The sequence below is a fragment of the Zosterops lateralis genome (genome assembly GCF_965231275.1).
Source record: "Zosterops lateralis genome assembly, chromosome: 22".
NCBI lineage: Eukaryota > Metazoa > Chordata > Aves > Passeriformes > Zosteropidae > Zosterops > Zosterops lateralis.
The window spans coordinates 494,486-517,694 of NC_139782.1; the positions used below are offsets into that span (position 1 = coordinate 494,486).

The following is a 23,209-nucleotide window of genomic DNA, read 5'->3' on the forward strand; positions in this document are numbered from 1 at the left end:
CGGGGTTGAAGAGGCTGAAGCACAGGGAAGGCGGCACTGGGAATACCTGGCTAGAGGTGAGATAAAGACTGGAGTACTCCAGAACGGGATTTCACGGGTACACACAGAATCACAGAAGAGTTGGAGTTAGAAGGGACCTCTGGAGAAGATCCAGTTCATACCCCTGCCAAGGCAAGGTCACCTGGAGCAGGTGACACAGAAACACGTCCACACGGTTCTGGCAGGGCTGAGGAGGCAGCGGCGTGGTGCCAGCCTGAAGGGGCTGTGGTGAGGATCCAACAGGGCTGAGCTAAGCTGAGGGCTCGGCGGGGCTGAGGCGGGTCCCGAGGGCGGCTCTCGCCCCCTCAGCCACCCCAGCCAGCGCTTCCCGCCTCAGCGCGGCAATGGCGAGAAGCGCGCGCAGCCCCGCCCCGCCCCGCCCCGCGTGCGTACGCGCGCGCTCCCGCGCGACGTGTAAGCGGTGGAGCTGGGGGGGGTGGGGAAGGGCGGCATTCGAAAAATGCCCACGGCCTCCCATTGGCCGGCGGCGCCACCTGGCCACGCCTCCACCGCGCGCCGCGGCCCCGCCTCCCCCGCGTGGCCCCGCCCGTCGGCTGCCACCCCGCCCCTCGGCTGCCAACCCCCCCCCTCGTCCGCCGCCGCCGCCATTGGAGGCGCCGCCGCTTTGTGTCCGCCGGGCCCGGTGAGTCCCGGCCCCGCCCGCCCCCGCCTGCCCCCGGCGCCGCGCCGGGCGGGACACGGGGCCGCGCCCGGGAGGCCGCGGGTGCTACGCGCGAGGCGCGGGGGCGGCCTGGTGGCGCTGCCGGGAGGGCTCCGGAACTGCCCTCGGCGCATCCCCCCCGCCCTCCCTGCCCTGACAGGCCTGAGGGAGCGGGGATGTCGTGACGGGGAGTCGTGATACGCTGCGCGGGCACGGCGCGATGTTGCGGTGGGCTCGGCCCGGCACAGGCCCGAGGAGACGGCCCCGGGCCTCTGGTGTCGCCGGGCCCAGCGGGGCCTGGCGGGGTGCGGGCCCGCGGGCCCTCACAGAGGAGCTGCGGGGCTCAAACACGCCTCAAACACCTCTCTCCCGTCCCGCCGACACAGGGCGAGCCCCGGGGAAGGTCAGAGGCGGAAGGGGCTGATAGGGCCGTGACACAATAAATAATTGCTATTTATAAACTTAGGGAGCGCCTTGGCTCCCGCCGCGGCCTTCCCGCCTTTCGGCTGCTTGGCTGTGGGGTTGTTTGGGGTTTTGCCTGCACTAATTCACTTCCTCAACGCCTGAGAAGTGCCGCCACTCCAGGGGAACCTCGGTCTGTCTCCGTTGTGGCTCCGTTTCCTAAAAGAGGTCCCTAATCCCCCTCGGTGCTGATAGGGAGGGATGCAGACCAACGTGTGAGGCTCCCAGGCACTTCCGTGTCCCTCCCTGCGCCCAGGTGCTCACAGCCCGCTTAAGGAATGTTAATCACCCTCCTCCCCGTAGTGCACAGATTATCTATAGAGAAGACTGTTAAATTCCAGTCTGGAATGGGGCTATTCCAGGCAGGCTTCCGTTCCTGTCTCGTTATCCTTCTTGCCGCTCTAGGCTGTGGGTGTTTTTGGATAAAACGTCGCAAAGATTTAAGAAGAGAAGGAGCAGTTTCTGGGGTGGCTCTTGCCAGGCCAGGGGGGGCCAGCACCTTACCTGCTCCGCCTGAGGACAGCTCCAGACTGGGAACACTGTTCAGAATAAATCCTTCCCACGTGTATTTTAACTGTTTACCCACTAACCAGTGTCTGCAAATCACTGGTTAACTGCCGAGCCTGTGCTGCATAAGAAAAGTTGGATAATGTGGGATTGTAAGTGGGTTCGCTCCTTTATACAGTGTAGCAGAGACTGATAGTTTGGATAGTTTGTTTATAGATGTGGTATTTCTCAGATACTGGGGTATTTATCACTTCTCGGGAGCCCTACTGAATTATTTCTGGGTTAGCAAGTGTGTCACTTCCCAGTTCTTATCTAACTATTAAGCGTTGCACTCTGCTTTCCTAGCACTTGACTTCTGTTTGCTTTGACCATAAATAGAATTTTTAGCATCTTCGAGAAAGAGTTGGCCAGGAGTCTTTGGTGAGGAGCTCCCATTGAGGCAGGAAAGGTTGTGTTTGTAAACAGCATCTCTTCTCCATGAGAGCAGTGAGAGGAGAGGGAGGTGAGTTCAGTTCAAGAGTGGAGGTGTTTGATGAGCAGGAAAGCACAGACCTTTCTCAGGTGAGACTTCAAAAAATTGTTGGATAGAGTAGGAGATCCTTAGAAATCAGAAATTAGTAGAGAAAAAAAACCCTAAAAAAAACTCACATAATTCCTGTTGGGGGGAAGAACCTGATATAAATACCTTGGAAAAAAGTGGCTTTTGGAGCATTTTCTCGTTTACCTATGTATGCTTGTTAATTAATGATCTTCTCAATTTGTCATGCACATTCGCCAGGCAGAAGCTCCTTGAATTGTTTTTGTCTTCAGAATATATTTTCCTGTGTGTTTTCTGTTTCAGCAGAAAGTGACATGTAAATCTTTTGGCAGCCTTTTGTTACAGGTGACCTGGGGTCCTCTGAGGATTTAAACTTCTGTGAGAGGGAATAAAAGTGTTACAATTGATGGACTATAATGGGAGATGTGGGCAGATTTCTTACAGACGGCAATGAAATAATGGCTTTTATCATGTATAGTTTTGTCTGTAGAATAATAAATGATAGCTGAATAAGTAGTAGTTGAGGGGAGGGTTTATACAGTGCTTTTATTTTATCTGTCTAGGCAAGGAGGAGATGGCCTATAAAGGGTTCAAACACCGGTTTGTAGCACTTGCAGCATAAATTTTCATTCAGGTGTCAGCAGTTTGTCAAAATTCATGAAGTTGCATCCTGAATTAAGTTATTTTATACAGGGCTATGAAAACTTTCAGCAGGGGATTTTCATGTTGGAGTTGTTTTAACTTTGTGACTTGACCTTGTTTTAAACTTAAAGCTGAACTCTGTGCACTCTAATTGGGGTGATTTCATCCCTCAGTGGCCATGTGGCATAGACAGAGTGTGGAGAATTTGGATCAAGGGCCGTTCTAGCCAAAAACTGTTCAAAACTGTTGTTCCTCAGAGCTTGTCACCATCATGATTCTGAGCATCAGTGTGGAGATGGATTATTTTCAGACAGCCGTGCAGGTAGAAATTCTGCTTGATATTAATCCCTTGGCTGAAGTTTCTGTGAGTTTTAGGTATGATGGTGGTGTAATTTAAGTTGCTTGCTGACTGTGACTGTTTGGGGACATGAGGGAAAACTCCTGGGTGCCGGAATGGAAAATAATCCAGGCAGTGGAAACAATCTGTTCTTATTGCCTTCTGTGCAGGTCAGAGATTGAGAGAATCAGAAACCTGTAGTGGTTTTCTGTTGAGCTGGTGTTCTTTGTGTGGAGAAGAGTGGAGATGAGGCATGGGTGGTTACTGCTACTTTAATAAGTAGATATGGGGATTGAGCTGGCTTGGGGTTGATGGTGTTGGACCCTAACAGAGACAAGTGCTGAGCTCAGCCCTGGGCAGGAGCATCAGCCCCACTCTAGTAATGTATATTTTCCTTTCCTTTCCTTTCCTTTCCTTTCCTTTCCTTTCCTTTCCTTTCCTTTCCTTTCCTTTCCTTTCCTTTCCTTTCCTTTCCTTTCCTTTCCTTTCCTTTCCTTTCCTTTCCTTTCCTTTCCTTTCCTTTCCTTTCCTTTCCTTTCCTTTCCTTTCCTTTCCTTTCCTTTCCTTTCCTTTCCTTTCCTTTCCTTTCCTTTCCTTTCCTTTCCTTTCCTTTCCTTTCCTTTCCTTTCCTTTCCTTTCCTTTCCGTCTTCCTCCTCATCGTCTGTGAAAGCAGCATCCATGTGTGCAGTAGGGCAGGGTTTAATTTTGGCTGTGCACTGTAAAAATCAGGACAGACAAGGTGTAAGTTGGGTTGCGTTTGTAGTACTTGGAGTCAGAGGTTCAAATTCAATACTGAACAAAAATGTTTTCAAATTAAAATATATCTTTAGGCTTAAAAAAACCCTCCTTTGGATCTCTGAGTGTAGGAATTCCTGCTGTTGGATGCTACAAGTGTGAAGGATTTTTGCTCTACTCCCCTGAACCCTGAAGTACGTGGGGTTTGTTGTTCCCCCATAACCCCATCCAGGGAAGGAGTGGATGGAAATGGACACTAACAGAGGCTGAGGAATGTCTTGCATGGCAAGTGGGGAGCTCCAGGATGTGTGTGCTGGACCACTGCTCCTGGTTAATTGAAACAAGCTGCTCTGTGCAGCCTGCGGTGTGTGGGGCTCAGGTAGCCTGGAACAGGGCCCTGGAGCTTCCACCACAGGAGAGCTGCAAATGCAGACCTTGGAGCTGAATCAGGGAAATTCCAGGGAGCCGGGAGAATGGTGGCCCTAAGGATTGGGACAAAACTTGTTGGATGCAGCAGGAGTAATGGGAATGTCAGCTTTGCTCAGCCACATGCTGAGTTTCCAAGTGGGTTGACAAATAAGGATCAGAAGTTGGAACTAACTTTGTATTCTTTATTCAGTAATGTATTTTATTAATCTGCAGAACTTTAGGCTGGTTTAAATGACCAAGTACTCCTGGGCTGACTTAGCCAAGACCACGGGCAGATCCATGAGTGGAAGAGCCAAAGGCAGAGCTCTGGAACACCTCAGGGAGCAGGCTGTGACAGACACATTTGAATTTGAGATGTTGCTGGATGATATACTGTGACCATGTAGATACTGAGGGTTTGACAAAGTATCTGCTACCTGGGCTGCGTTTAGGGAACAGCTTTGAGGATTTCAGGGAAACAAAGCCTTGAAAGAGGTGTGCAGCTTGCAATTTAGAAGGTGATGAGTTTTGGCGTGTTTGATTTGGATTTGCAGAAGTACTAACATTCCCTGTACTTTTTTCTGCAGTTTCCAAGTAATTTAAATACTCTTGTGCATTATAGAGTAGTAAATAATTATCAGTAATCAATAGCCTGGCTTTTAATCCCAGTTTTACTTTGCTTTTTAAGGCTTTCTGATAACAAACAGCTGTTCTTGTTTGCATCACTTGGCAAGTTGTTGGATTTGTACTCCTTGACACCCTGCCTTCTAACCTGCAAGTGCATAAAACCTTTTTTTAGCCCTTTTTGATCTAATTTCCAGGCTGGTCTTGTGTACTTTGTACCCAGTCACATCTAAGTGTGTCAATCACCCGTAGTTGTCCTGTGACGGTAAGGGGACACCCCACTGGCCCAAGATTGGATACACTTACTCATTTTTCCATTGCATATTTGTTTTCAGCCTGCTCACCCTACCCTGAGTCCCTGGGAGTTGGAGTTTCTGCCAGCCTGACACTTGGATTGACACATTCAAAACCTAATTTATCCTGAAGCATTTTCTCTCAAAGGAGATTGAAGGCTGAGATAAGTTGAAGAATCTTACAACCAGCAGAAATTCAAGAACTCAGCCAATTTTTTTTTTTTTTTTTTTAACATTCTTGTGTCACTTACATTAGTGGAGGGACTCCACACTTTGGAAGTATTATCAAATACCTGTCTCACCTGAAGCCTGCCTTTATTTATTCCTAATGATGTGATAGTTCAGGAGGAAATTGCTATAGGTGGTTCAGAGTAGTTCCTGAAAAGCTCTCTGTACCTTTGGATCTTCCATTAGCAGCTACTCCCTGAGCTGGGAGAATGGACACATTCCTACTCATCTAGAAATCCAGGAGTTTGGGGGCATTTGTTGCTTATCAGCTCCTTGCTGAGTTACCTGCTTTGGAATAACTAGTTCATGATAGTCTGGAAGCCTGTGAATCTGCAGTTTTCCTGTAGAAAAAGAGGTGTAACTCTGTGAGGAGTGACTTTCTGTACTTTAGTGAAGGTTAGTATCATGGTGGTGTTTTCACTGCTGATGTGATTATATTTTTCTGACAGTTGATCAGATTTAAAATGTTCATTAAAATCACCCAACAACCACCTTGAAAACTGCATCTGCTGGTGGCCTCTACCCCATTTCAAGGCATGTTTATTTGATATTCGTGTAAATGCAAAACACAGTTGTTACTTTCATTTTTTTTATTGAGTGATGGTTGTGATTGTAGCTGTGGTTCCTGTTTAAAGCTGTCTTTTGAAGTAGTGTGTCCAGGTAACAATTGGTTTGGGTGACTTGATTTCTCCTTTACATGCATCTGTTTTATTTGGAGAGGGGAATGAGGTTTTCTGCATTGTTATTGCAAAACTTTCTCCTTTTTTTGCTTTATCTATTAGAGGAACTGAATTCTGGCCTGGTTTTGGTTGATATCTCACACTCAGTGCAGAAAACCACTTTTGATGCCCCTGTGGAAAGAAATGGGCTGAGCAGGCAGAGTCCCTGTGAGGATGCTCTCACAAGGTAGAGCTTCTGACCTTGCCCCTGGAGATCAGTGCTTTGCAGTTGGGAGGAGGTTGTCTTCCTGCCTCTTTGATTCCCTGGACCTTTTGAGCAGGAGATGATCCATGCCTGGAAATGCAGATGGAATCAACAAGCCTGAATTTCTGCTGGATACCAGCTTGTTTGCGTATATTTTAGGCACAGAAGCAAGGAATTGTGTTGTGTTGTGTTAAGTTGTACTCTTGAGAGCAAAAAGACTCCAGTGCTTTATACACTGATCTAAACAAAAGGATCTTCAGAACTTGGGGAATTTTAAGTCACAGTTGGGAGTACTGTTTTCCTGCATATGTTATGCAGGTCACACTGTTTAAAAATAATTAAACCCCAGGACCATGTCTGCAACAGTGTGGCTTATGTGTGTGTTTAATCCCAGGGAATGCATCTTTTGCAGCCCCCAACTGATTTCCCTGAGGGGGAATCTGTAGTTGGTTATTTTAGGATTTACTTCAAAAATCTGGCATTTTTGTAGAGGGCTTTAGACTTGGCTTGCTAGGAAAAACACTGGCTATTGAGCTGAAGCCTGGTGAAAATTTTCTTTTTTTTTTCCTTTCACTTTCTACTCCTAAGGAAGGAAGGTCTTGTAAAACAGGCCAAATTTTTTATTAATGCTGCAATATATTGTGTATATTCTAGTTGTCGATTGTGACATTTCACAAGAAAGCTTCGTTCATCTAATTTTTTTGTTTTGTTCGTGTGTTGTGTGTTTTGATCTTTCTGTTTTGCCTCAGAAGAAAACATGCAGTGCCGTTGGGCTTTGCTTTCCCTGGTGCTGAGGCAGGACCAGTTCCTCGTGGGTTTTCAGAGTAGCTGTTCAGTTTCTGTCAGAAGTGATTAGGGACTCTGACTCATTAGGGATCCCCACTGCTGAGTAATTAGAGGACTGTATTTTTGGGTATACAAGAAGTGGTGTTGTGGTACAGAGCATCTACCCGTGCAATTGGGAGAGCAGTGCTGAAACTGTGGTGAAAGTCAGCTTGAAAACAGGGCTGGGACTGATGCTGGGTCTGTTCAAGAGGGAAACACGCAGGCTGGAGGAATACCTATTGAAAGAGAAAGTTTATGGTAAGTAAGTGCCTGCCTTTGGAGCAAAAGGAGACAGCCAGAGTAGGTCACCACGGGGCATTTGGCTGTTTCTCTGTCAGGAAGGCCAGAGTGCAGGCTGGAGCTTATCTTTGGATGCATATGGGACAGGTCCAGCCGTGGTTTGCTGGAGATGAGGCTTTGCTTCTGAGGTTTTTAAAGGGGATGCTGAGAGGAAGTGAATGAGCCAACAAATCCCGGTTTTGTGATGGAATTAGTGGAGCCCCTCTCCTTAGGAGGGGCCAGTGCAGGCAGATGGGTGCAGGTAAGAAAGACTGTAAAAGCATAATAGTAGTAGGGGGTTTAATTCATTTGTTATCCATAACAGTGCATGCGTTTGGAGCAGAGCTTTGGCAAGCTTAGGTTTTCTGGCAGAAGGCATGGAGACTGCTCTTCTGATTGTCTTTTTTTTTTTGTTGTTAAGATTCCTTCGCTTCTTTAAATTGCATGGGATTTAGTTTGAGGGGGCATGGCTTGGGTTCCCAATGCTTGTATCTTCTGCTTGACAGATGTAATGGTGTAATTCCTTAGCTCCATCTGCCAGCTCCTGCTTTTACCCAGAGTCACTGAGTGATCAGTCCCCTCACTCAGGACATAGTGCAATGGCTGCTTCTCATCAATGCTTACTCTTAACTTAAAGAGCCTTTTTATCTTTCAGCCATCTTCTAATGGAGCGGGTCTGGCTTGCACCTTTCCCATTTCTGCTCCACCCATAGTTCACCAGTTTGCATACATGTTTTAGCACCTTTGTTGAATGTAAGTGTTGCTAGTCAGTGGTGTTAGTCATTAAGTCGTTTAGCCTTTTCTTTTTAATCTTTAATTTGATAGATACGTGGACGTAGATATTTTTGTTTTGTTAATTTTCACACCACATCTTTTCTGTACTTTAGGTTGACTCCTCACTGCACTGTGAAAACCATTAGGAAAAAGTCCTTGGGGTTAAAACCTGGGGCTCCACAGTTACCTGCACTTGGGGCTAGAAATAAATTTTAAATGTCGACTGATCTGTCTGAAGCTGAACCCGTGCATCATAAGGCGCTTCCACTGTTAACGGGAGCTCAGCTGATCCACACGGACAAGTTAAGTGAGGTAGGGGCTGGCCCTTTCTCCAAGCTTGCCCTTGGATCAGTTCTTGACTTCCAGTCCTGCTCAAGGTTACTCAGTACTCTTTCTCCCCTGCTTCTAGGAAACTCAGCTGGGAGTCTAACAAACTCTGCTTCCCCCTCCCTGCTTTCCCTGAGATGATGTGTCTGTCAAAATTCTCAAATGCTCCTCTCATTTAATTTGGAATTGAAATTATTTCTTTTAGAACCATAAAATGTGGAACTATCCTCTCCTAGTATGCTTTGAAGAAGCTGGTTTAAGAGCTACTGTCTTTTAACATCCTAAAAAATCCAAACCACTATATTTCTACCTATGCTGCTTTGATTTATTTTAATCCCATTTCAAAACTTTCAGATTCTTTCCAGCATCTGTGCTGATTTTCACATGCTTTTTGTAGAAAGTGGAAGACGACACAATGCCAATCCGTCGCTCGGTGAATGCTTCTTCCCGGGAAACTCCTCCCAAAAGCAAACCTGCCGAAGGGGAAGAGATCAAAGCAGGTACAGTCATAGTTCTAGAGGGGATTTATGTATATCCAAACATAGGCTGGCTCTGAATCTCCTGGAAAACCCTACAGCCAGAATGAAAATATTATATAATGTTTGGCTCTCTGTCCCAGACTTTTCCAAGATTTGTGTTTTGCAGACACCGTTTTCAGTCTGAACCCACTTGCTTTGTCTTTTATACCCTGTGTCACTCCAGACAGGAAAATATGGCTAAATACCATCCCTTTTAAGGTTGCACATCCTTTAGGCTAAAGAAATTATGAAATTTCAGTAGTGTCAGACAGATGGTTTGAGATCAAAAGATGGAGTTAATGAATGGAAAAACAGAGTATTCTTTTTTTTCTCTATTTTTTCTGAGCAAAAATGTTTTACCACAACATGTCATGCAATCTAGCCTGGTATTAACGTGGCTGGTCTTAGCAGCTTGGCCTCAGTGTCCCAGAATAAGTCATTTCACTACCACAATCGGTTGGCTTCACTCTTTGTCCTCTTTGTGTCACAAATTAAAAAACTACCTACAAAACTGACTCTTAATTCACTGTGTATTTTAAACGCCTCCATGGGAAAACTGCACAGGAATGTATCAGAAATGCGTAAGCTGCACAGAGCAGTGTTGGTGGGCAGTTATTTATCCAAAGAGTGTGGAATTTCAGTTTATATGCATTTTATCTAGTGGGCAGCCCAGTCTCTTAAGGCCAGTTCTCAGCTAAATATACTTTTATGTATTTTTTATTTCCTTGGTAAGTTGATTTCTGACTGGATTTGATCCTTCTGATATACAAGTACTCCTGCCAATGCACGTGCCACTTAAAGCTTTGCCAAGTCTGGGAAAATGTGATGGAATGGTCATTACACTTCAGGTGCTTTTGTGTTTGAAAACAAGTGGGTCATAAGCAAAGCTACTTCTTAGAATCCCACACCTATCTGCAACAGCGACTTGGGGAGTTACGAGGAACTGTTAGAACTGTTGGAACTGGTTAATTGTGAAAATGTTGCATGACTTTGTTTGCCATTATTCTGACATTTGGGGGCTGATTGCACCTTCATTGAAGCTCTTTTCAGTACTTTTCTTCACTTTTTAAATTGCTTTTAAATAACACATTTAGGTAAGTAAAAATAAATTGGTGGGAAATAATAAGTGAAGTGTGTTCTTAAGTTTAGCTTTTTTTCCCCTCTACCTTCCTAAAGAATAAAAGCTAGTTTTGGACAGTGACTTGATGCTTTTTCACATTTTCTAGATGCAGAAGTCACCTCTGAGGAATCTGCCTCTGTTGGAGAGGAACAAGAGACTGAAACCCTGCCTGCTGCATCCACTGAAGCAGAACAGCCAAAGGAACCTGAGAATGAAGGGAAGGAGGAAACAAAGTCCTCAGAAGAAGCCAAAAAGGAGTAAGGCTTGCTTGGCGCTGGATTCAGGGATTTGGGTAGGATTCTGAAGGAAGTCAGACTCTACAGAGAGAAAAGATAGTGGGAGAGAAAGGGAGAATGGGTGCCTTAAAGTACCTCTCCTTAAGATACTTCTAAGGAAGAAGGTACTGATCATGTGGAGCTGCTGTTCTGGAACATGTGAGGCTGAATAGTGATACAAGGTCCCTTTTTTGCTAATAGAAACATCTAAATAGTCCTTAAGTTACGTTAATTTAAATAATGTCAGATGTTCTGGGCTTCTTTTTTTTATGTTCTTGTCCTGCTTGTTGGCTTGTTTTAGTGCCACTTGTCTTACTATTGCGCTGTATTTTCCCTAAGCGAGAAGGATCAGTCTAAGGAGAAGGAGAGGAAGGTGAAGAAGACCATCCCTGCATGGGCCACGCTCTCTGCCAGCCAGCTGGCTCGGGCACAGAAGCAGACTCAGATGGCAGCCACCTCCCGGCCTAAAATGGATGCGATTTTAACTGAGGCTATCAAGGTAAGCAGGACACAAATATGGTTTTTATTCAATTTATGTCTTAAAACACATGATTTCAGCTTGCTGAGGTGCAGGTGACAGTACTATGTGTTAGCAGGAAGCTGAGTGTGTAAGATAGGTGTGCTTGTGCCTGGAAGCCCATGGAGCTAACATGTGAGTCCATGAGGATGATGAGGGGCCCTGTAGCTGATTTCTTTGTTTAGAATTTGTTTCCCTCCCTAATTACATTATGAGAAACAGCTAAGATGGCATAACCTGGTTAATTGTTTGTTTTTTTGGTTTTTTTCCTGTGCCTCCTATACACATTTAACTTCACTTACCTGGATTCATCCATCTATTTGATACACGTGCTTTCTTTTAGAATTAGCTTACTCTAACTCAGGACATACAGAGATACTGTAAACCTACATTCCAGAGTGGTCTTGGTTTACTTTATCCCTCCTGATTGTAAGAAGAGATCTCTGCTGCTCTCCCCTCAAGGCTTGGTCTCTTCCCTTCAGAGGAGGCCTAGACTCCACCAGCCTTAGCTGCAAGATGGCCTTTTCATGTATCTTCAAAAGATGAACTTCACCTTAGGTTTCACTAATTTACTGATGTCAATCCTCCATCTTCTTAAAAAAAACAATTGGGAGGTTGTTCTAATTTAATGATTACTCTGTCTGACATTAATAAAATGTAAGTAAATCAGTTGTGTAGCTTTGCCAAAAGGTGACTGCTTTGTATTTTAAGCCATTCCGTGTGAGTGCTTCCAAGCAGGAGAGTAGTAAATATGTGCTTGCTGTGCTGCTTGTGAGTTGTCTGTGTTGCATTCATCTGCGCAAAAGGAGAAAGTATTTTGTTAGTCATGTTTTATACTTGATTCACAGTGGAGAAAAGGCCAGCCCTGGCATCCTGTGGTGGTCTGCGTGCATCAGTCCAATCTCTGTTCTTCCACTGCACTCAGGATAATTCCAGTGTAGGTGGTTTCTAATGTTTTGTTTCTGTTTCAGGCCTGCTTTCAGAAGAGTGGTGCCTCGGTGGTTGCAATACGGAAATACATCATCCACAAATACCCTTCCCTGGAGCTGGAGAGGAGGGGATACCTCCTGAAGCAAGCACTGAAAAGGGAGCTGGAGAGGGGGATCATTAGGCAGGTAAGAGCTGCTTTGTGGAGCAGCACTAGAGATGGCATTGCTGAAGAGGGACTATTTCCAAGGGCCTGGAGTGATAGGACGAGGGGGAGTGGCTTCCGAGTGCCAGAGAACAGGGTTAGATGGGATATTGGAAAATGATCCTTCCCTGTGAGGGCGGGGAGGCCCTGGCACAGAGAAGCTGTGGCCCCTGAATCCCTGGCAGCGTCCAAGGCCACACTGGACAGGGCTTGGAGCACCCTGGGATAGTGGAAGGTATCTCTGTCCATGGCAGGGGTAGAGCTGGGAGATCTTTCAGATCCCTTCCAGCCAAAACCATTCCATGATTTTGGGAATTGGATAGGAATTTCTTAACTCCATTAAAAGATCTGTGGAATGAGCATGCTCTCCCTCACGGAGATTCGTCACCCTCTGTCTCCGCTTTGTTGGACATTGGCGGGATTTCAGCACTCTGGTGTCTGTTGCATACTTGGCACTTTTGGTTTCTATGCAATTCCTGGCCATTTGTGGGTGTTGTGTCACACAGCATTGCAGCAGTACATGGGTCCAGCAGTGTCACAATGCAGCAGTGTGGGTTTTAACTCTGTAATTTATGCCAGTGTTATCTGTCAGGATCTCCTGGTCAGGACAGCAGAGTATGTCCCAATGTCTGGCTGCAGTTTCTGATCTTACTGAAGTTTCAGTGGGCCGAAATCAGGCCTCTGCCATAAAAAACCCACTGCAGGGTGACAGTGCATTCAAAATCTGCATCATGATGTCAGTGAGTTCCTCTCAGGTTGTTAGTATTCTGAGTTACTCTGTTAAGGACTGAAACTGACTTTCTCTTGAACCAGGTGAAAGGAAAGGGAGCTTCTGGGAGCTTTGTGGTGGTGTCTAATGCAGGAAAAACTGTTCCAAAAGCCAGAGACAGAAAGGTAAGATGGATCATTTTAAACAATACTCTGAAATGTATTGCATTGAAGCACGTGTACCTTACCCAATGTTCTCAACACAGTGTTCTCCTCCTTGCTGTGTTTTTTCTCCCCAAGTACAGCAATTAAAACACCCATCCCACTGGTATCAGAATCAGAAAGCTACTATGAGGAATTAACCCCAACTTGAATGATCAAAATCTTGGGTTTAAAATGTTTACATTAACCCCCTAGACTTTGGTTCAGAGGCAGAAAACTGAATAACCTTTAAACTCTTCCTCTGTCTCTACCTGACAGAGAGAGATGCCTCTCAGGTATTGGAAGAGATTTTTATGCTACTGCTGTGTGTGTTTTATCTGTGGTGTGGATAAAGGGAAGACTACAGCCTTTTGGACTGAGGGGAATATTTTCCCATCAGCTGTAAGGACAGAGGGAGGAAGAAGAAAATATCCTAAGGCTTCTGGAAGAAAGCTTCTGATGCTGGATGTTGTTGAGGACTAATGGGAAGGGGATGGTTTTTTGAGCTTCACAGTTTAGTTGTGGTTCCAGCACTGCTGATCTCCACTCCATGCTGTACTGAGTGTGTGAAACACATTCCTAATGCTGCAGTTACAAAATGTTTAGTTGGAATTGCCAATCCCTTGATATTAGACAGGTGAAGTTAGACAAGTAACACCTTGGTGGTCATCTCTTGCCTCCTGCGTAGACCAAAAGCCCTAAAACTGAAGGAAATGTTGACACACTTGGTGTAGGGCCCTGGGGGAAACTAACTGCAGTGAAACTTTTTAAACAGAGCTCACTGGCTCCACGAGAAGTGTGAGCAAGGCAGCTGACACATCACCTCTCTCTGCAGCATATAGGTGTCTTTGTTCTCAGTTACTTTCTCTGCGTTGCAGCAAAACAAATGTTTTGGGTGAATTCTTCTGGCAGGGGAGCAGCTCCCTCACCCATTGCACTGTGCAGGGCTGCTGTTCAGCATCAAATCACTGAACTTCAGCACATTTTCTGTATAAAGAACAGACCATTTTTCCCTGATTGTCCCCTCTCATAGTAACAGAAGGGGGGGAGGAAAACTCAGAATGGAACATTGGCTTCAATCAAGATTTTATTATGTTATTTCAAAAAATGAAAAAGGACTCCTGTTTAGCTGTTCATTTTGGGGAAGACTTGATTTATGTAAACAGGTTCTGTCTTTGATGAGTTTTAAATTTCATGTCAGCATGTATCATCATCTTCACAGAAAGTATTGTAAAGCATTGGCACAGGGCCTCCAGGGAGTCACCATCTTTGGAAGTCTTTAAAAAACCCGCAGATGTGCCACTTGGGGACATGATCTGGTGGTGAATGTATCAGTGCTGGGTTAATATTTGGACTCTATGATCTTGGACGACTTTTCCAGACTGAATAATTCTGTGACTCTATGATTTTTCTTCTGTCTCATTGAAGGGTGGCAGAGGAAAACATGTATAGCAAGAGGAAGGAAATAATTAAAAATACAAATGTTAGATACTCAGCAATTTGTATTTGTAAAGTTTTCCTAAAACTCCTATGAAAATTCAGCCAGATTTGCTGTATATCTTTTAAGCTGCAAAACATTTTAAGTTGTTAAAGAGGTGCCTTTACAGCACCTGAGTTTCCAGCTCAGCAGCCAGTGTCAGGAGCACTTATCCCCACATGTACATTGTTGGTTCAGAAACCCAGAGTTTTAGGCCCTGCTGATGCATAAAAGTCTGTGTGTTTTAGAAAAGCACTTCAGCTCCAAGCGCAGAGCAGCAGGTGAAGCTGGAGGATGTCCTGCCACTGGCCTTCACCCGCCTGTGTGAACCCAAGGAAGCTTCTTACAGCCTGATCAAGAAATACGTGTCTCAGTATTACCCCAAACTCAAAGTAGATATAAGGTAAGTGCTGGAGTTGCTTTAGCAAGCAGATGATCGGGAAACTCGGCCTTCCTCTGGTTCTGTCTTATTTCACGATGACTCAATGTGGTACTTAAGCCAGGTGCTGCTCCGAGTTGCTGGGTCTGTGGGAAAGCTTGAGGAAAAGCTGTGCCTTTTCCTGCATCCCTCCACATCTCATTTTTGTTCCTGACACTACCAGCAGCGCTGCTGTGCACACCTTAACCCCACACCCATTACTGCCTGGATGTGAAGGCCTCTCCTCGAAGTCTCATCCCCCTTGGATCTGGATGTTTTAGCCAGCACATACATACAGTAGTATTCAAGCTAACCTGTACAGAGCAAGTTGAGGCTTGGGAAGCAAAACTAGAAAAACCCTGCATGTCACCTCTAACAGGGTTTTGTCGGCTCCTTGTTTGCCTGTGAGCTGAGTGCCCACCATGTCCAAATGTGCTGCTCAAGCACATTTGGCCCTGGATCCTTGTCAGGGCCACATGCTCGGAGCTGCTGCCAGTGCCTTGACACTGAGCCTGCACTGCTGCTCAGCTCCCAGCGTGGTGCCATGTTCTGCCCAGGCAATGAGCCTCGCTGACAGGTCTCCATTTACAATGTCTGCATGTAGGCAGACACTCTAAGTGCTGCTCTGCTCACATGCTGCAAAGCGCTATTTCTCTGTTTGTTTTTGGAGCTGTCAGTGTGTGTCAGTAAAGCTTTCTCCTCCTGTGTTTCAGACCCCAGCTGCTGAAGAACGCCCTGCAGAGAGCTGTAGAGAAGGGCCAGTTAGAGCAGATCACAGGGAAGGGAGCATCTGGGACATTTCAGGTCAGAGACTGGGTTCATCTTTGTTGATCACAAGCCTTGGATGTCAGTTACTGCGCCATGTCCCCTGGTTTCACTGGGTAGCCCTTTCTTCAGCAGCCTGGCATGCTCACTGCTTGTCCAGCTATGAAGCAGTAGGACTCTTGTTCTCCTCTTGGTCTCCATTTCAGGAGCAGACCCCTGTTCCCTTGCTGATTGTGCTGCACGCACTGCTCAGCTCTGACTCACCAGCACATTAGGGAGCTGGTGGGGTAAATTTCCCTTTCCTTCCCTCACTGGAAGTGCAGCAGCTACCCCAGATGCCTGCGACATCTTTTACTCATGTGTGTGCCACGGAAGTCTCTTGGGTACATTTGGTCCGTGGGATGGAGGAAGATGTGATTTATTTTGCTTTCTTTCCTCCCCTGAGCAACAGGCCCTTAGATTGCCACATCCTTGCAATGTATTTGAGAGCTGGGGTGAGGTGTTGCTGATAAAGCCCCCCAGGCCAGCTGACTGACTAGGCCTGCCCTCCCACCTACAGCTGGGAGAGCAGCGTTCCCTGTGCAGTGTTTTAATATTAAACGTATCTGTGCTAATGCAGGAGCGCCGACCCACCTGGTGCAGAGGAGCTTGTCCTGACCTGGTTTGGGAGAATTTTGTCTTGATGCTTTTCTCTTCCTCCTTGGAAAATAGCTGAAGAAATCAGGGGAGAAGCCCCTGCTGGGTGGGACTCTGATGGAAGATGCTATCCTGTCTGCTATTGCGGCCATGAATGAACCGAAGACCTGCTCTACCACAGCGCTGAAGAAGTATATCCTGGAAAATTACCCAGGGACCAACTCCAACTTCCAGGGTAAAGTACTGGTTCATCTACTGCTTCTATTCTGCATGCTGAGAGAGTTCTGCAGCTGCAGATGTACCTGTACAGCACCTTTAAACTGCTCTGTTGAGCTTGCGGGGAGCGGCAGGTGCTCAGCTCTTTGTGCTGCAGAGATGCTCTGTGGTTTTAATTCCCATGAATCCCTTTCAAGCTGGGCAAAGGCCAGTTCCTGAGACAGAATGCATGATTCTCTTGTCTATAGCCAGGAAGGGTGAATAGTATTTAAGTACTTTATTGCTCTTAAATCACCAAATTGATTTCATCTCTCTCTGCTTTGAAAGGGACAGCTTGGCATCAATGCAACTCCTGTTGCTTTTTATTTAGAGAACTTGTGTAGTTCAACTTTCTAAAACCATTCATGAGCACCCCTCTTACTGATTTGTTTGAGGCCCTACTTTGCATCTGATTTTTAAAAGGTCAAACAAATAAAGAGAAAAGCCAACTGTATTTTATTTGGAAGGGAGATTTGGCATGTCTTTGTTTGCAGGAGTGAGACTAGTGTCTGGTTTGACTTTTGCAGAGGCTTTCAAGCAGATCTTCTGATGGCTTATTTGGATTATTTGGGCTGAGCCCTGATGCAGTTGGTTGGTGCTGGAGGTCATTTGAGACAGGCTGAGCTCACAGTGGTCTCTGCTCAAACCTGAACATAGATCAGTTTGTTCCTGTAGTGTCACTGAGCTGGTGCCATTCCTCAGGAGCAGAGAGGGGATTGCTGATCCCACAGTCTTCACCTGGAGCTGGAGCACACCATCAGCACAGCTGTTTGGTGCAGGGTTACTCACACGCAGCACAGGTTCCACGACTGAAGAAGGCCTGCCCCCAGGCCTTCTGCCAATTAGAAATCGATGTTGAGTGTGACTTCTTAATCTCAGGGCAGGGAAAAGAGGCTCCAGGCTTCCTAAGCCCTCACATGGTTTATTTTCAGGACCACTGGAAATGTCCCTGGTCCCTTAGGGCCTGTGTTGAGCCAGCCTCCAGTGCTTGTTGCTCCTGCAAGGGCGATAAGGAAATTTTAGCTTGCAATCTGTTGTTTTCTTTCTCCTTCCATCACATAAAAGGAATTCTGATGATCTGTTTTGTTCTGAGAGCAACCGGAGGAAGATGTGGTGAGATGAAAAAAGCAGGCGGGTGCACACTGCAGAGCCTGAGTTCTGTTCTCCTCCCCAGTTTATGCCTCATCGCAGAACTGGACTTGACTGGAGTCAAATCCTTTATGTGCTGTTATTGACCTTTGACACCCAGAGTAAAACCAGCCTTGTGGTTATAAAAACTTTGGAACATGCTTGAGAGCAAACCTTGTTTTTCCCTGGGAGCTCAATATATAAATGGTCCCTCTAATTCAAGCTGAAAATGGTTCTGAACTGACTAAACAACCCAAGCTCTTTGCCAGAGACAAAGGTCCCCTGTACTTGCGCAGTTTGAGTTTCAATTCTTACACAGTACACAATGGAATGGCTGGAATAAAAAGTTCATTTTGTTGTATTTTCTAGACCAAATATTTTACCCTTTAAAAAACAAAACAAAAAGCAAACCACAGTATGGGGAAAGATGCAGCACATACAACATTAAGAACATGAGGAGATCAAAACCAGGGTAAAAGGCTTGTTTTAAAACACACTTTAGAGGACAGTCTGAGACCTGGGTTAAATTTGGACAGAGGTAGTTAGTTACAGGGTGCTGTCAAATGATTTATGAAGAAGCATCCTATGACCATGACATCAGAAATGTGCACTGTTCTCAACTCCTTCCTTTGGAGAGTTTAAAGCCACTCTTGCCAGGTGCTCAGGAACAATATCTTGTATCTTGCATGAAAATTGACTGAGAGGATTTCCCATCCTGACTCCAGCTCTGATTTCAGAGGGCACAGCAGAGAGGAAGATCAGACAAGAGGATAAAGATAGTAACACAACCTTAGTCTGATTTTTTTTTCACAGTGCATCTACTGAAGAGAACCCTGCAGAAATGTGAGAAGAATGGCTGGATGGAGCAAATTTCTGGGAAGGGCTTCAGTGGAACCTTTCAGCTTTGCTTCCCTTATTATCCCAGGTAAAAAGCTTGTCTGTAAAATAATGTTCAGGAGTTTTGCACAGCTCAGGTATCAGAGCTGAAGTTCATGAGCCAACCTCCTATTTACAGAGAGGTTGTGGAGGGTTTAATCACTGGTGAACTGTCACATTGTCACCCATGCTCTGGATAATGGCATTACTTGGGTGAACAGAAAGCTGACTTCATTAGCAAGGGAAGCTTTTAAGGGCAATAGAAATACTGGGCTCGGTATTCTCAGGTGGTCTGTTGTGCTGCTTTTGTTGTAGGCTGGGCTATTTAAGTATTCTGTGCTAAAAACAATTCACTTGGGCAGGGAGTAGGGTGGGTTCTCCATGCCAGGGTGCTCCTAAGGAGCAGGACCCAGCTGTTCCTTCATTAAGGGAGGAGAGAAGGGAGGATGACCTAGATTAGCTACTCTGAGTCCAAACCAGCCTTTCTTCTCCTGCTGTGAGCTGATACTGTGCTGGGCCAGCTGGAGCCCAGGGATGAGGCGTTGGTGTCCCAGAGAGAGCCAAATGGCAGCACAGTCATTGAGGTACCTGTTCCCCAGCTCCCTTTATTGCACACATGAGTCCCCACAGCTTCAGCCATGCTTAGTTGCTGGAGTCTGATCCTGCTCCTTTGTTGTTTCTCTTCCTGGGTTGGCAGAGAAAGAGCAACAAGAGATAGAAATGGAGAAGGTACAGCTTAGGCCTGATGCATTCCCAGGCTGCCATTGCAGAGACTAAATGATCTTGGTTTGGGACACCAGCAGTCACAGAATTCCTGGGGGTATTTCTGGATTAGGCTAAAGCTGTAATCTTAGGGGAAAGCTGCAGTGCCAGAGGAGAGCCCAGACTACCCAGGGCTTGCCTACCCTGGAGTTGTATCCTTAGAAGCAAATCACACTCTGACCAGACCCCTCTTGTAGCCCAGATGTGCTCTATCCAGAGAAGCAGCAGGATGAGGATTCTGAGGAATCTGATGAGGAAGAAGAGGAGGAATCTGAGGAGGAAGAAGAATCTGAAGAGGAAGAATCTGAGGAGGAAGAGCCACCACCAAAGAAGAGGTATGGCAACATGAGAGATGACTGGGCTCTTTTGGATGAAATAAGTGTTTGTCACAGCTGTAGAGTGCTCAGGTGTGTCTCTGGATGTGGTCACCTATCCACAGGATTGTTGCTCGCAGGTGTTTGCAGAAGTTTCTAATTATTCCTTATTCCAGGGATACTGACCTCCTCCATTCCATAATTTCCTTCCTCTCTTCTCCTCTAGATGAGAGAGAGCCTGTGTTTATTCTTTGTGTTGCCTTAGGCCTCCTGCTTTAGAAAGTGTGATGTTTCACATGAAACTTTTGGTATTTATTGCTTCCTTTAAAAAATTCTTCCTTCTTGCAGCTCTGTAGCCAGATATGAGACCTGCCTCACTCAGAATTTGGACTTAATATGAGTGTTGTTTGTTAAGTAATAAAATCCCATTTAGAGATGAGAAACAGTGCTTAGGGCTCAATTGTTCTGACAGCTGACTGATTCACTGTCATTACTTATATGTTTATTTGCCTAACAAAGGGGTTGGAAGCCTCTGCTGCCAGTTCCGTGGCAATTGGAAGTGCTCCGTGTAGAGATACCAGAGGAGGTCTTGCTCTTTGGGATTTAGCTCATGGAATGTGCTGGCGAAGGACAGGGATGCCAAGATGTGCTTCATTTATGCAAATTGCTGACAGCAGCTCTGTTCTGGGTACCATTTGTGCCTCCACTGAGCTCCTGTGCTGTCTCTTCCTGACAGGATGCAGAAGAGACCACCCCCCAAATCCCGGAGCAGGGCTCCTCCGATGAAGCGAAGAGAGTCCAAACCCAAGCCAAGGAAAACCCCCACTGCCCGCCGGGGCAAAGCAAAGCCCCCTCCCAAGGTCAAAACCCCTGCTAAAAAAGCCAAACCAGCAGCCCCAGCCATCAAGAAAGCATCTGGTGGAAGCTCTTCCAAGAAACCAGCAGCCAGTGGGAGGAAAGAAGTGAAACCCTCTTCCAAGGGCAAATCCACCATGAGGAAATCTCTCCGGGCAAAAAAGTAAAATGTTTCCAGTGTCAGGGAATCCCATGGTCAAATCCACAGTTTTGTTTTATAAGTCAACATGCATTTGTATTTTAGTTCTGATGCTTAAACACTTCTTTAATTTTTTTTTAATTTCTTTTCTTGAATGATGCGGAAAAGCTGAAAACTAAATCAAACCGACCCAAGCATTCATTAGATCTCAATGCTGTGCCTCGTGCCTGCCCCTCCCCTGGAACAAGTAATCTTTATTTTCTGCAATAATTTTAGGACTTTTCTAGGATGTCTCTAATCTGTACATTTTTGGTGTTCCATGTGGGCTTCGAGTGGGGAGGGTTGGCTTTTAAAACAATTCTTCAAAGAAGATCTTTATATCTTTAGACAGCAGGAACTGGATGATCGGGGGAATGTGATTCTTTAATGAGAAGGTGCCGTGGCAGAGGAGTCCTCGCTAAATCCCTGCATGTCGAGGTCCTTGGCACTTCCCTGAGGGAGCCACGTACATACAGCACTTGCACTGAGCCCCGAGGTGCTGCTTTCCTCAGCCACAGGCCCAGGGGTGGCTGCTGAGTCAGATCCTCAGTGTTTCCTGAGCGTCTGGTGCCAGAGGGGCTCCAAAAGGAGCAGCTCTCGGTTAGGCGGGTGATTTGAATTAGTGTTTCCACACCACATCTGTTACCTTAAAACCAAAATATATCAAAGTCTTCTTGAATCCAACTTTCAAATGTTTTTAAGAGATGAAAAGCCTGAGTTTGTCACCTCTTGTTTACCCTTTTTTAAAGAGAAGTTGGAAAGCTATACAATTGCTAATGTAGAGATGTTGATAAGTGAAGAACATGTGGTTTGCTAAAATAAAATGAAACTAGATTCCAGGCCTGCCTTCTGTGTCTGTTCTCTCCTTGCCCCAGCTTCTCCTTCTCGAAAGATAGAGAGGAGGAAATACAGTCACCACGGATTGCTGCAGAAGCTGATCTTTGTTCAAAGCCAGCAGGACTTAGCCTGAGAAACTGCCAAGCTCTGTAGTTGGACCAGCTCCTGAACTTTTTCTTCCTTGGTTTCTCTGGAGACAAAGGTGAGTGAGAAGAAAAGCTCTGTTGGAACCTCTTGCTGGCCCTCTTCTCCCCTTGTCAGTGATCACTGAGGACAAAAAAAACCAGCTGAAACCTTCTCCCCCAACCCTGCTCAACAGAGCAGCACCTGCCTTCAGAGCACATCTCGCCATGGCCCCACTCTACTGTGCCTGGGGCAGTGATGCCAATGGGATCTGACAGTCTCCAATGTGCTGCTGCAAAGAGCTGTGAGGAGGAGAATTACACAGAAGGGGAGAAAACAGCTTCATTGAATTTATTCTTTTCAGCTACTGTCTCAGTGTGCTACCTCTAACTGAGAGTTGAAAAATTCCTATAGAAATGGCCTAAATTGTTCCCAACCCTGTAAGAAGGTTAAAAACAGCAGGTTAAAAATCACAGCTGATGGGAAACAGAGTGAAAGCTCTGATCGAAGAGTGATCCACAGGGATATAAAGCAATTAGAAACATTAGTTAATGGCTTGTACTGAAGCCGTGGGGTTTGTTGGCATTGTGGTTAGATGAATTGAAGAAACTTCTCAGTGCTAACGCATTTATGGGGGCAAGGAGTCTTCACCCAGGTGCTGGGTATTTTTCAACCTCCCTCTTCCCAATGGCATCCCCACACCAAGAGTCTCATGAGTGTTTGTTGAAACACTGCTCTGGATGACAGATCTCACATCCAAGCAAGAGCACATTGAATTAAGAGTTGTCCCAAAACCTTGGTCATCATCAGACTCTGGCTGTGGTTTGAAGTGATTTCTGCAGACCAAGCCAAAAAGAAGTCACAGGGTGGTTGTATTTTATCCAAAGGAGTGATCCTTTCTTCCTAGGAGCAATGACTGGGATTGAATGGGAAAGTCTTCATTGCCAGCAGAGCAAATGCCTTCTGGGGGGTTGGTGCCAGCTCTGCCGCTCACTCCTCCCCAATCTCCGCTTCCTGGCCAGACGGGGCTCCATTATGTTGTTTCTTCAGCCCCATCTGTCCTATTTTTTTCCTTTTTTTCCATGGTTTCTCCACTATCGATTATTGGGTGGCTCTGCCATTGCAGCTCATGGTGTCTGGAAGCAGGTGGTGCTGGCAGTGACCCAAGGATTTTTAGATGCAGCACTGAGGGTTAGACCCCGTCTCCTCCCCAAACTACTGCTTTCCCATTCCAGGAGGCAAGCTTGTTCATCCCTGGGATTGAGAGCAGCTTCTTTTGGCTGGACCAGAGGGTGTCAAGGGAGGCTCTGGGTTACGTGGTTGGTCTGCAGTGAGGCCAGAGCCACCCCTCTTCATTTTTTTTTTTTTTTTTTCCATCAGCAAAAGCAGGTAGCAGTGGACAGAACTCCACAGGGAATGTAGAAATTGGGGTGAAAAGGGTCTGATCATCAGGGCAGGGGGGGGGCGAGCAAGCAACCACGTGTGTACGTGTCAGGGTTAGAAATCGCTG

The 23,209-nt window shown here is 46.0% G+C and overlaps 1 protein-coding gene across 3 annotated transcripts; it reads left to right on the forward strand.

The window, feature by feature from the left end:
- The first annotated feature begins 602 nt into the window (after nucleotides 1–602).
- HP1BP3 (heterochromatin protein 1 binding protein 3) lies at nucleotides 603–21,578 on the forward strand. 3 transcript variants are annotated; one of them, XM_083876722.1, is made up of 14 exons: nucleotides 632–682; nucleotides 8,159–8,256; nucleotides 8,391–8,589; nucleotides 9,002–9,104; nucleotides 10,349–10,499; nucleotides 10,857–11,016; nucleotides 12,006–12,149; nucleotides 12,980–13,060; nucleotides 14,801–14,955; nucleotides 15,684–15,774; nucleotides 16,447–16,606; nucleotides 18,568–18,679; nucleotides 19,590–19,727; nucleotides 20,443–21,578. In XM_083876722.1, the coding sequence occupies exons 3-14, from the start codon at nucleotides 8,494–8,496 to the stop codon at nucleotides 20,726–20,728; spliced, it is 1,677 nt and encodes a 558-aa protein (XP_083732848.1). In that variant the 5' UTR covers nucleotides 632–682; nucleotides 8,159–8,256; nucleotides 8,391–8,493; the 3' UTR covers nucleotides 20,729–21,578. The 3 variants fall into 3 exon arrangements, with proteins under 3 accessions (XP_083732847.1, XP_083732849.1, XP_083732848.1); XM_083876721.1 differs by lacking the exon at nucleotides 8,159–8,256 and having other exon boundaries at nucleotides 603–682; XM_083876723.1 differs by lacking the exon at nucleotides 8,159–8,256 and having other exon boundaries at nucleotides 603–682; nucleotides 8,391–8,584; nucleotides 9,006–9,104.
- Nucleotides 21,579–23,209: the final 1,631 nt, after the last annotated feature.